This window comes from Ursus maritimus, unplaced genomic scaffold, assembly GCF_017311325.1.
Source record: "Ursus maritimus isolate PB19 unplaced genomic scaffold, ASM1731132v1 scaffold_25, whole genome shotgun sequence".
Classification (NCBI taxonomy): Eukaryota; Metazoa; Chordata; class Mammalia; order Carnivora; family Ursidae; genus Ursus; species Ursus maritimus.
In genome coordinates, this window is record NW_024425008.1 from 38462792 (window position 1) to 38475656 (window position 12865).

At 41.8% G+C, this 12865-nt stretch overlaps 1 protein-coding gene across 1 annotated transcript in view; it reads left to right on the forward strand.

Annotated features, from left to right (window-relative positions):
• The first annotated feature begins 7445 nt into the window (after positions 1 to 7445).
• CCDC175 (coiled-coil domain containing 175) overlaps positions 7446 to 12865 on the forward strand; it is an 83090-nt gene continuing 77670 nt past the window's right edge. Inside the window, exons 1-3 of the mRNA XM_008703346.2 lie at positions 7446 to 7602; positions 9818 to 9903; positions 11710 to 11821. Of these exons, the coding sequence (XP_008701568.2) occupies positions 7446 to 7602; positions 9818 to 9903; positions 11710 to 11821 (355 nt within the window). The remainder of the gene's footprint in view (positions 7603 to 9817; positions 9904 to 11709; positions 11822 to 12865) is intronic.

Consider the following 12865-nt stretch of genomic DNA (forward strand, 5'->3'; position numbering starts at 1 on the left):
AAGATGAGGAAGACGCAATTCAGAATTCAGGGTGAAAGGGTGCATGACCACCCAGATGTAAACCACACTTTTAAGAAGTTTGGTAATGAAGGGAAACAGAGAAGGGGGGTGGCAGAAGGGTTCAGTATGATGGCTGGGCAGGAGTTCTGAGGAGCACATGAGGTGAGGGGGAGCTACTTGAGAAAGGTCCTTGAGGGGGTGGGAAGGAATGGGATTGAGAGCTGCAATGACTTACTTATATTTTTATTTTCCAAATGAGTCTGGAAAATCTCAACTGCAGCCATATATGGAAAGAACAGTCAGCCAGTGTTATCTGACATTTTCTAAATTTGCTAAAGACCAAAAAAGAGAGAAAAGACAAATTTTAAAATCAAATGGTGAGCTTACCTACTCCCGTGATCTTTAATGAATCATCTTCAGATGAATCATCATATCTAAAACACCAAAATAATTCAATTGATTAAAATAAGGAAAATAAGAATACTGCTACTTAATGATCTTGAGTGTTGGAAGTATCTATAAAAAATGCTAAGTGAACATTAATAATCATCACTGCTACCTTTCTAACTGAGGATGTCGCCTGAAGCTTCGGTGACTTAAGACAATAATAAAGACATTCTTGCTAAATATGGCATAGTTGTCTCAGGCCCAATTTCATTTCTGATTACTCTGCAGATGCTCACTTGAGAAAATCACAATGCCTGTAATTGATAATGGTGTTCTGTCCTACCATAAAGTGTTACCTTAAGAAGAAATAAACTGAACCACCAAGCAGCGGCCAGCAGGAGCAGCTTAATCTGTTCTCCATTGACATTCTCAAAGCAGCATTGCCTGCAGCATAAAATCCGAACTCCTGAGTTTGGAATTCAAGGCCCTTTGCTGGGAAATCACAACCCAAATTTCTGGCTGGGCTCCTGCTTTTCCTCTCTGTGCGCCCCATGCTCTTCGGCCACACCTCCGTGACTCCTTGCCTGACCTCCTCACCCCAGCCCCAACTCCCTGCCCTGCTGGTGTAGGCATGAGGAAGCTCTGGCAGAGCTGACTTGGTCTCAGACCTGGAGTCGGAAGGATCGTTCTGTCGTGGTGCCAGGGTTATCCCCAAGATGACTGACTCTCTCATCCCTGCGTGACTTTCTGAAAAATAGGTTCATCGTAAAAATCACCCTGGAGAGTTATGATAAAGACTACTTAACTCATGGAAGCAGTTCTAAAACGTACATTTGATAAAAGCATAAAATGCTTTGGAAGTGTGGTACCATGCTACACCGTACAGGGATTACATCTGGCTATGAACTGTGCTTCAAAACCTACCCTTTTCCCCCGACCTTCAAGGCCATTTTCTTGAGAACAGGCGCCAGATCTTATTGATGTGTTTCATCAAAGCACTGATTAGAGTGCTGGTATGTGACAAATCCTATCTGATCTGGGTTGATCAGAGAAAGTAAACTTTTAGGGACAATGCAAGGAAAGGAGGATCTTGTGAGGTTGGCAGCTGACATCACATTCCTACCCCTACTCTCTCCCCTTCCTCCTCTTCTTTCACTTTCCTCTTTTTGTCTTGTGTCTCTCTCAACTCTGTTTCCCCTTCACTAAGAGAGTAACAAGAGAAGTTGACTCCTTCTCATAGCTCGAGTCTCCATTCTTCAGAGAAGCCCTTCCTGGCGCCACCCATAGGTCTCTGTTGCACGTGCTCAGTGCTCAGCACACAATGTCCAGCACACAGCAGGCACGCAACCAACACGTGAACCAACGAGTCTGATGCTGGCACACGTGCGACCGTGGCTTTCTCTGGTGCCTGGCAGGTTTCTTTCCCTCTGTGCCAGCATTTGGCCTCAGAATTTCCCTGAGTGCTCCAGGCAGTCACTGCTGTCCAATAGAAATGACATGGAAACAAAACCAGTTTCCCACCTCAGGGACAGCAACTCTTGATTTAATTACAATAATTCTCACTGAGGGTTGGATAAACCAAGAGGTTTAAGGAAGGTGAGGGATACAAAAAGGACATTAGCATTTGTATTTCAGAAGAAATGCTTTTTACTTTCCATTTAGTGGAAGGAAAAGATAGGAAATACCATGGGGTCTGTGGTAAGGACATCATTATTCTGCTGAAGCTTCATAGTTCCGGTGTGAAAATTCTACTTCACAAATGAAGAATGGAGATGAAGAGTTTAACTACCTAAGCCAATCTAAAACCATCAGCAAATGATGCAATCAGTATTTGATCCAAATCTCTCTAGCCCCAAGAAATTGCTGATGATGGCCGAAAACAAGTAGTCAAGAGACAAAGTTGAAAAGGAGAACTCTTAATCAGGTGTGTCCCAAACTCCAGTGTGGTCTGCCCATGGCATAACTCCATCAGGGGCACTAATCCATCTATATGCTTTTCTAACAATCTGCCATTACCTAGGGGACTTGTTCTTCCTGCCATTTTGCCACAAATGATGTGTGGTCCTTTGTCTAATGTATAATAATCTTGCAGACCTAGTCATAAAGTCAATGCAAAGGCTTAAAAGGGAGAGATCCTACCAAGACACCCTTTCTATTCAATGCTAGAAGCTTCACTGATTTTGCAACCCTTAGGAAAGGCCCACCCAGCCAGCTGGTTTGGGCCTGATGTTGCCGCTAATAAATATTAGTCTGGAGAACATATGTATGGTTGACACTCCATTGGTAACCCTCTAGCTATTTTGAAGCCTCTTCTCTCCTGCCAACTCTACAGAAGCTGGAAATCCAGACACTCACTGTCCTAAACCTCCCTTTCATGGGTGATCTTGTGACCCTGCCTGGGCTATTGAGAAATAAGTGTCAAAAGGACTCTGGGCAGATTTCCTTCCCTGATGAAAGAGAAAAGGGGTTTCTACATGTCTCCCCTTTCCACTTCTTCCCAGTTTGGACAAGGGCATGACGAAGGGTTACGAAAGCCATCTGTGACCATGAAGCAACAAGCGTGAGGATAAAACACAACATGCTAAAGATGGGAATGCATTAGACTAAAAGATCCTATTGACCAACCACTGATGGGGAGGCAAGGTCATGTGCCAGACATTAGGCCCTGTACTTGGCACTGGTGGCATCAAGACTGAGGAAGACAGAGACTGAGTTTGCTAGAATTCTCTCTTCTTGAGGTTTTGAGCACAGTCCAGTACTGAATCATCGTGGATCCTGATATACGGAACACAAAGCACTGCGACATGCAACCACTTTCTATATGGGAGATAGTTGACACATCTATCAAGAATGGTATCTTGGCCAGATCTAACCCAGGGTCTAGGAACAGAACTAAGAAGTTGAGGCTTTCGCTGGAGGTACTAGATTTATGGAAAGAAGCAACAACAAGAGCAAAATCATTCTCAAAGGCAATGTAAACCTCAGATACTGCAGAAATTGCAATGAGCCTAAATACAGGGGTATATATATTCCTGTACAAGTTAGGGGTCAAACTCCAGGCAGCAGCTGGGTTCTCCTGGCCCTGTCAGCAGCAAAAGGCAAAAAGAAGCAACTTACTAACCCCAGCTCAACCAAAAAATCAATTCCAGCATGGGACTGGGGAATTCTCCTATGTTGTCCTAGCAACTAAGCAAAAGCCTGCCTTAAAAATCTTAACTGGAACAGGGGCGCCTGGCTGGCTCAGTTGGAAGAGCGTGTGACTCTTGATCTCCAGGTCATGAGTTGGAGCCCCACAATGAGTGTAGAGATTACTAAAGGAAGAAATATAACAAATCAACCGGAACATGAATGCATCTGTATTACTGAAGTAAAAAGGATGCGCAGGAGGAGTGAGATGTGGCTTTTGACTCAGTGAACAGCATCTATAGCTAATGAAGGATCAGAAAGCTTTTTTTATACACTCAACTATATTAAATTTGTATATTTTATTTTTTATTAAAAAAGCTTTACTTTTTTTCTAATTATAAAGGTATACATGCTTATGGAAAAATATTTAAATACAGAAATAAAAAGTTCACATTACCCATTATATTAGTTTAAAATTGCAGTTATAACAAATTATCACACATTAAGTGGTTAGATCAACATAGATTTATTATCTTACCCTTCTGGAGGTCAGAAGTCTCACCAGGCTAAAATCAAGGGGTCAGCATGGCTAGGGTTCCTCTGGAAATTTTGGGGGAAATCTCTTTCCTTGCCTTTTCCACTTTCTAGAAGCCATCTGCATTCCTTGGCTCATGGCCCTTCCTCCATCTTAAAAGGCAGGAAGGTAGTGTCTTTAAGTCTCTTACTCTGATACTGATTCTTCTGTCTCCCTCCTTCACTTCTAGGAACTCTTGTGATTACATTGGACCCATCTGGATAATCTACAATACTTTCCGTATCTCAAGGTCTACTGATTTTAACCCCTAATTTCATCTGTAACCTTAATTACCCCTTACCAAGTAACATAACATAGTCACAGGTTTCAGGAATTAGGACATTTTGAGGAGGCATTATTTTACCTACCACACCTATAATTTTACTTACCAGAATTAACCACAGTGAACATTTTAGTGAACAATTCTTTCCAGACCACTTTCCATGAATATGCATATAGAGATGTACCCTCTGTACATTTATGTACATATATAGATATATAAAAATTGAATATTACATCTATCTCTTGCTACTTGTTTTTTCCATTTAACCTCATGGGAAATTGTGTGTCTGTGTGTGTGTCTGTGTGCGTGTGTGTAAATTTCTACCCATTATTTTAAATAGCTACCACATTATCATTTACCATTAAATAATGGTTTTTTTTGAGTATGTGCCATGTGTTGAATATAGCATTAAGTACTTACTTAATTTAGTCCTTACAACAGTTCTACGAACTAAGAGCTATTATTACCACCACCATCCCTTAGAGCAAGGACACTGGAGGACATTCATAGAGAGATTAACTTGCTCAAAAGACAGCTCATCTGGTTAGTGGTAGTCCTCATTTTAACTACCCCATAACCATGCTCTTCACCACATGGTGACCTACTTCTTAGATATGCCACACAGATGTCCCTTAGGTTATTTAAACCTGGTGTCCCGCTGTAAAACCATTTTGGTTGTTTGTAATTTTTTACTATTAAAAATAGAACTGAAATGAACGAGATCATACTCATGTCCTTGGACACACCTGCGATGATTTTTTTAAGAAGAACTCTTAGAAGTACTACTATATGCTAAGACTCCTTATATGTATTTCCAAAATGTCCTCCAGACAAGGTATAGTAATTCACACTCCCAGTGTCCACACTTCGAATTATTATTCTTTTGAATCTTAATAATATGAGGAAAATGGGTGTATTATTTTTTCTTTGCTAATTTCTTTAAATGTTCTTTCAATATAGTTCTTGGGATTTTTTTTTTTTTTTTATGAAATGCCTGTTCATGTTGCTTGCCCAGGTTCCTATTTGGGAATTAATAAAGTTCCTTTTGAAAGGATGGTTTGGACTTTGTAAAGGTCATCCCACATAGAAGGAACTATGAGTCAAAGTAGAAGCTGAAAATACCTCAGAAAGCATGTTCAGGAAATAGAATGAAAGTAGACATAAAAAGTCAAAATCTAAGGGATGCCTGAGTGGCTCAGTTGGTTAAGCATCTGCCTTTGTCTCAGGTCATGATCCCAGGGTCCTGGGATCGAGCCCAGTGTTAGGCTCCCTAATTAGTGGGGAGCCTGTTCTCCTCTGCCTGCCGCTCCTCCTGCTTGTGCTCTCTCTCACAAATAAATAAATAAATAAATAAATAAATAAATAAATAAAATCTTAAAAAAAAGTCATAAAATCTAAAACAAATCCATTGGGGGGGTCACTGAATGCCCCCTTAGAGACTGGCCTTATTCATAGACAATGGAGAGCAATGTGGTCCAAATGAGGTGATGAGTAGGAAGAACATTCTGGTAACAGCATAAAGGTTGGCTTGGGGGTCCAGTCTAGGTAGCTCAAGAAGGGAGGAATTTGTCACAGGGAATGTGCTACAAGGGCTGTAGAATCGAAGGTGGACGTAAGGAAGATGCTAGAGCTCAGAAATCTGCCACAAGCCTGTGCTGTGCCCCCAGGTGCACAGGGACTGCTGAGCCGCTGCAGAGCGCGGGCGGGAGGCTCCGGCTCCCACTGCGGCCATCTCTGGAGCCCCCTAAACGACTTGCACTCCATTGCGGTGGCCTGAAACTGCCACTCCTGGAGACCAGAGCAGAGTGGCTTTTTGGCCCGCTAATGTCCCACCAGTGTCTCCAATTGGTGGAACTTAGACAATCTGGCACTAGTATTTGAGAAATGCAGTTTCCAGGCTTCCTGCCTCTGCCGCGCAGAAGCAGCACAGAAAAGCAGGGAGAGATCTGAAGACCAATAGACCAAATCTAGCAAAAGAGGGGACCCAGGAGAGTGTCCATGGCCAGGATATGGCTGTCGCTGGAAGGAGACCTGGATTCTAGAACTAGTTCTGTTACTGCCGTGCTAGGTCTCCTCCAAGGCAGCGTAGCAGCGTGATTCAGGGCACAGGCTCAGCGTCCGCATTTGAAAGTGGGATATAATAGCTACCTCAGAAGATTTCGTAAAAGTGAAATGGGTTACTCTAAAGGACTAAGAAGGTGCCTGCAACGTCGTAAGCGCTCAACAAATGATAGCTATTGTCACTGTCACTATCTGATTTTAGTTTTGCCTTCTGTAAAGTTATAAGAAAAGGGTTAAGTCATCTTTGCTGATTTCTCGCCAGCCAGAGGAAGGGGAACTAATAGTTGCCCTCAATCTGAGCCTGGCACTGGGCTGAATTTTGGAGATGCGGAGAAAAATAAATAATATCCCTGCCTCCAAGAGCTCACCGTTTGATAAGAAGACAGAGAAAATTCACGGATTCAAGGTCAAATGTGCTCAGTGATAGACTAGATACAAGGAAAGTTCTAGAAGAGTACAGAGATGGGCTTGGCAGCAGAGTGGAAAGATCTATACGCAAATAATGAATCATGGAACATTGCATCAAAAACTGGGGATGCACTGTATGGTGACTAATATAACAAAATAAAAATTATATATAAAAAGAAAAGATCTATACGGACTTCACTTCAAATCCAAAATTACGTCCTGTGACCGTGGGCAGATGACTTAGTCATCCCTGCCTGTTTCCTCGTCTGGAAAAGCGGAGCTGGAACCTGCCTCACAAAGCCGCTGTGAAAGTCAGAGCGGCTCCTGTAGCACCTGGCACAGGGACGCGTTCACAAGCCATCAAGGTTATGATTCGGGTGGGCCAGACAAACGTCCAGGACCGGAACTAAGACACGCGGGCGGACGGAAGGCGGAAAGGACGGCGGGAGAGCGACCCCGCCCTCCGGGAGCGCTTCATTACGGCTGATGTTAAAAGAACCTGGAGGCACCCACCCCAGGTGGCGCTCGGGGCCTCGGCGTCTCTGTTGCCCGTGGCAACCGGCCGTCCTGGCTTCAGGCCTGAGCGCACCGCGCAGGAGCAATAAGATGGCCCTGAGCTCCTGGTCCCGGGAGCTGGGGTTCAGTGAGAAGGCGCTGCGGGCGGTCACCGTCTCCACCGGCCCCTCCCTGGAGTTATGCACCTTTCCCTCCTCCCTGGGCTCCTCGGTGGCGACCGCGGCGCTGGAGCAGCTCTTTGTTGTGGGTGAGAAGTCTGCGGGCGCCGGGACGGACGGCTCCTCGGAGGTGGCACCTAGCCGGCACTGGGCGGGGGGGTTCAGCGGGGACCTTCCTGCGGGAGCCCGGGGTGTCTCAGGCTAAGGCAGAGCCGTCTCAGACTCCTTGGGGAAGAGAGTGGCGGCGCGGTGGGACCCAGGGCTCAGCTCTCCCGCTCTAGTCACTCCACTGGAGTGACTCGGCCCAGCTCGCGCTAGCAACTGGTGACAAACTCCAGGCAAAGCCTGGACTCTTACGCTACTGCCATTTGCCTGCGACTGGGATGCCCACCTGCATTTAGATTACGCGTTTAATTTCAGCTTTTCCCTTCTTTTCTTTGCAAGTTTACTTTCTCCAACATTTTGTCATGATAAAGTGGAGAATTTAACAGGCAAACAAAGGGAGTGTTTAAGAAGCTCCTGTTGTATTAGACAAGGAAAATTAGGCAAGGGTATTTAGGAGATGCAAACATGATCACCTTGGATGGGGCCAGGTTAAAATGCTTCTTCAGTTAGAAAGCCGAACCTGTAATCAAGGAACCTAAGTTTAAGGTAAGATATGGTCCAAGAAAGGGCATTTCTTGTTTAGCTCATAAACCATTTAAGCCAAACAACAAAGCATCTCCTTGCTTTACTAGCAACATCTTATGGTTTCAGAGTAATCGTATTGATTTCTATTATAGTGTTACTGTTAGTTCGGGATTATTTCTGTTTGTCTTCTTAGACCTACCAATTTAACTTCTCAGTTTCTGTGAGATAGGCTTGCGTGAGTACTATCGTGAAGAATGGTAACCACCAAAGAGACCTAAATGAGTCACTGTCATTGGCCAGGGTGGAGCTAGGGGCTTGAACTCTCTTCATACTTAATCAGTATGTGCATTTCCTACCAGTACTTCTGTGCAAATATTTTTCTGCTAATAATTTCTGGATTCTCAGAAAGTTTTTTGTAGGAAAAAAACTTCATTAAGCTTCTTGTGGGAGTTAGAAAATATGCAGCTCTCTAGCCCATTTGCAAGTGGGAACACCTTGTGCTCATTCATTCCATTAGAAGAAGGGGAAGGCGGTAACAGGCAAGGCCTGTCCCTTCCTAACACAGGCTTGCTTGCAAACTCAGTAACTGATTTTCACCTGGTTTGAGAGCTTAGTTCATTAAGAGAATTCTCTGGAACTGAGGGCAGAAATTGTTTTTTTACTCTTCTGAGGGGTGAGTATAGCCATTAAGGCCAAGGACTCTGGAGTCACACTGTGTTTGCATCTAGACTCTCAGTGATGGGCTCTGTGACCTTGAACATATGACATAACCTCAAAAGTCTGATTTCTCAGCTGTGAAATGCGAGTCATCATAAGATTATAGTAATCAACTTAGATAACGCGTGTAAAGCAGTAATCTCATGAAACTTACCCCACACATGAAGATGCAGGCCTGGAATTCATTTGGACAAAGTCCAGGTAACTCAGTGGGGCCAGAGCCAAAGTAAGTATAGCTTCCTCTGTTCTCTCTCCTCCTTTTGTCCATTTTCCCCCCTTCTTTCTTTCCATTTGGTATGTATCTGGTCTTCATTACCATTGCTAACCTTTCATAAGCCTCTCATGTGCTTCCTACTTACAGCGTGTGAGGGAAAGGAGACACCCTTTGTATGTCAATGAATATATATTGACATATGAAGAGTCTCTCTACCTCACACCTGCCGGTTTTACAGATCTTTACTCTCATCCCAGGATTTAAATATTGGCACAGAAGTAAAAATGACATAAGGGACTTTGAAATGGTTAATTGAGTGGGTTTTTTGCAAAATATTATATTTACATGTATACAAATATGAATATATATACTATGAAAACATTCTCAAACCTGCATTATAGGAATGTTAGATTTATTCCTTTCATAAATATTTATTGAATGTTTGGTCCTATTCTATATAGATTCCTTCTTTCTTCCACGAGAGATGCAAAGATGGAATATCAAAAAGAGTTTGTCCTCAAGAAACATTAAATATATACCTAAGTGTACTATGGTATATATAAGAATACTATGAATTAGGAAATACGCTCAGAAGAGATTCATACTAAGTACTATAGGAATTCAGAGATAGAAGATAGAATTTTCAGCTACGCAGGCATTTGAGGTAGATCTAAAGGGTTAAATGGGATTTGGACAAAAGAATAAGAGATCTTTATTTTCTAATTTTTTTCTTTTTTTTTCAGAACAATCACTGCAAAGTGACTATTTTAAATGCAATGAAGAAGCTAGGACCTTTCTTAAGGACATTGCTATTGCTGTTAAGAAATTGGTATTGTATTATCTATAAGAGCTATTTTTTTTCAATCTTCCACTTATTTATCAACTTTTAATTTAGCACCAGCTCTGTTCAAGATAGTTGAATAGATGAATAGAGAAAACATTTATCCTGAGCAAAGAAAATGTTTATCTCAATTCACTAAGCATTAGCACCGGTGTCGATGACCTGTGGAGCGCTGCGTGACTTTCCACGAAGATCCCTGCGTTAAGGACCCGTGCTGTGGATGAGGGAGGGCGAGCCCGCTTAGGAGAGCAGTGCTGGTGCTAGCGGAGCGCCATGAAGGGGTGGGCCACGGGGCAAACGCTTGCCCGCAATATACAAGCCGTGCACGGTGCCTATCCACTCAGTTCTCTGTAAGCAGTTTCTTACATGACTGCTGAAGGATGATTTGACACCTGTTCCACTAAGTAGACAGTGCTGGTCAGTGAAAACAAACCGACCCTGTTATACTCACTGGGCCCCATCAAAGAAGTACTTAAGGAATTTCCTTTTGAAGTATCACGCACGTGTCTCTACGTGGCCCTGATGATGTTTACGATGCTTCCCCAGTGGGGTCAGAAGGGGGAGGGTTCTTCATTTGATTTAAAATTTTGAAGAATCGGCTGCATATCAAATATCTACAATTGTAGAAATGTGGCTGTAAAGTAAATGAGTTTGAGTCTACAGGCTGCTGAGAAAGTTCATGTCCTTGATATTTCTCTGTGATTCTGCATCGATGTGGATGCTTACTGCGGCGTGATGCTTTATAATCCCAGTTACTCGAGCACACGTGCGTAAAGCCTGGGATTGGTACGTGTGCGGTGCTGCGCTTGGCCCCGTGGAAACCTTCCTCTGCTTTGTTCTAGGAGTTAGGTTTTCCTCCCAGGTTTAAGGGGTCAAAATATTTCGTGTGGCTTCTTAAAGTATCTAGTAGGTCTCCATGTAATATCTGAGCTGTGAAATCTCTTAGAGATAAATCCCTCCCTCTTATAAAGCAACAAATTTTCACTATTCTGAAAGACTGAATATTTACCCTGGAATTTTTTTTTTTTAAATAGACAGGTAAAAGGAGGAAAGTAAAAACCACCATGATCCCAGCACCCTAAAATAATCATAATTAACACTTTAATGAATGTCTTTCCTATTTCTAGGGAATAGGTGATGCCTGTATTGAATTTTATTTTTTTTATAGAAAAGTGATCATGCTATATGTACAATTATGTGATCTGCGTTTTATTACTCATAAAATATAATGGCAATTTATCAGGTCATAGAAGAACTATAGCTGTTAGGACCATTTATTTAAGAGATGATTTATCTATTTTTTCCCCTAACAGATTTTTGGATGGTTTTCTTTTTTTAAAATAAGCCCCACCAAAAAAACAAAGCACAAAAATCCCCACCAAACTATTTGTTTGGATATGTGGGTATGTATTAAAAAAATACTGTTCTCTTTATACCTAAGCATATTTTTATAGACATTTTCCATCTTTTAATTAAGTAGCTTCTTTTCTCAGCATTACTCTTTTTGTTGGAGTCTCTCCTTTTAAATTGATTGAAACTGCATACAGGAAACATAAGAAAAGATTTCTGAGAAGAAAATCCGATTAGAAGATAAATTAACAATGACTTATCTTAAAAACTGATTATAGAAGAGTGATTTTTCACACTTTCTATTCCAAATAAAAATTAGAGCAGAAGGTATTGAATGGAAATCAACGTTTGATCACTGAAATATTTCTAATAGGACATTGCTTAGGAAATAAGTTTTATTAGTTTAATGCCTTAACTTTTTAAATATGTCATTTACATTTTCAGGAAGAAATGAGAAAAGCCACAATTGATCTCCTGGAAATTGAAAGCATGGAGCTCAGCAGACTGTATTTTCTACTGGAAACTCTCCCCAGTAGCATTGGCAGAGAATTGGAAGGTACTTTTAAGGTTATCAACCATAGAAATTTATCTTATAAGAAAATAGAGCCTACTACTTGGAACAAGACAACTTTAATAGTTAGTTCATGTCAAAATATAGCTAGAAAGGGTACACAACACAAAGATCTATAATAATTTTCCCTTACATTTTAAGTGGAAATGATATATATAAAACTTGAATTTATAGAATTTAGTTTCGAAATAGACTAATGATATTTGGATCAGCCCATTCCAAATTGGTATTTATTCATTAAATTAGGCCGCTTAACTCACCCACACCGCCATTCTTTCTCTCCCTGTAGGTTTGGGGATTATAGTTACTCATAGAAGTGGAATCATATACTTGTCCTTTTGTGACTGGCTAATTTCACTGGACAGGGCTTCAAGATTCACCCACGTTGTAGCACGTGTCAGAATTTTCCTTCATTTTAAGGCCGACCAGTATTCCACTGTACGTGCGTACCGTGCTTTGTGTATCTGTTCGTCCACTGGTGGACCCTCGGGTTGTTTCCATCTGTAGCTATTGTGAACAAAGCTGTTATGAACATGATGGTGCAAATATCTGTCTGAGTCCCTGCTTCCCATCCTTTTGGGCATAGATGCAGAAGGGAATTGCTGGACTGTATGGTCATATGGTACTTTAAGTTTTGAGAAACTGCCATACTGTTTTCCATAGTGGCTGCTGTAATTCACATTCCCACCCTGATGCACAAGGATCCCAATTTCTTCACATTCTTGTTAACACTTGTTCTTTTCTGTTGTTTTTGGTTTTTTAGATATAGCCATCCCAGTGGGTGTGAATTAGTATCATGGTTTTGATTTGCATTTCCCTAATGACTAGTGATGTTGAGCATTTTTTCATGTGCTTATTGGTAATCAGCCTATCTTCTTTGGAGAAATATCTATTCAGGTCCTTTGTTCATCTTTTAAGTGGGTTGTTTGATTGTTATTGAGTTGTGGGAATTCTTCCTCATAGAGTCTGGATGTTAACCCTTTTTCAGATACATGACTTGCAAATATTTTGATCCATTCCATGGTTTGC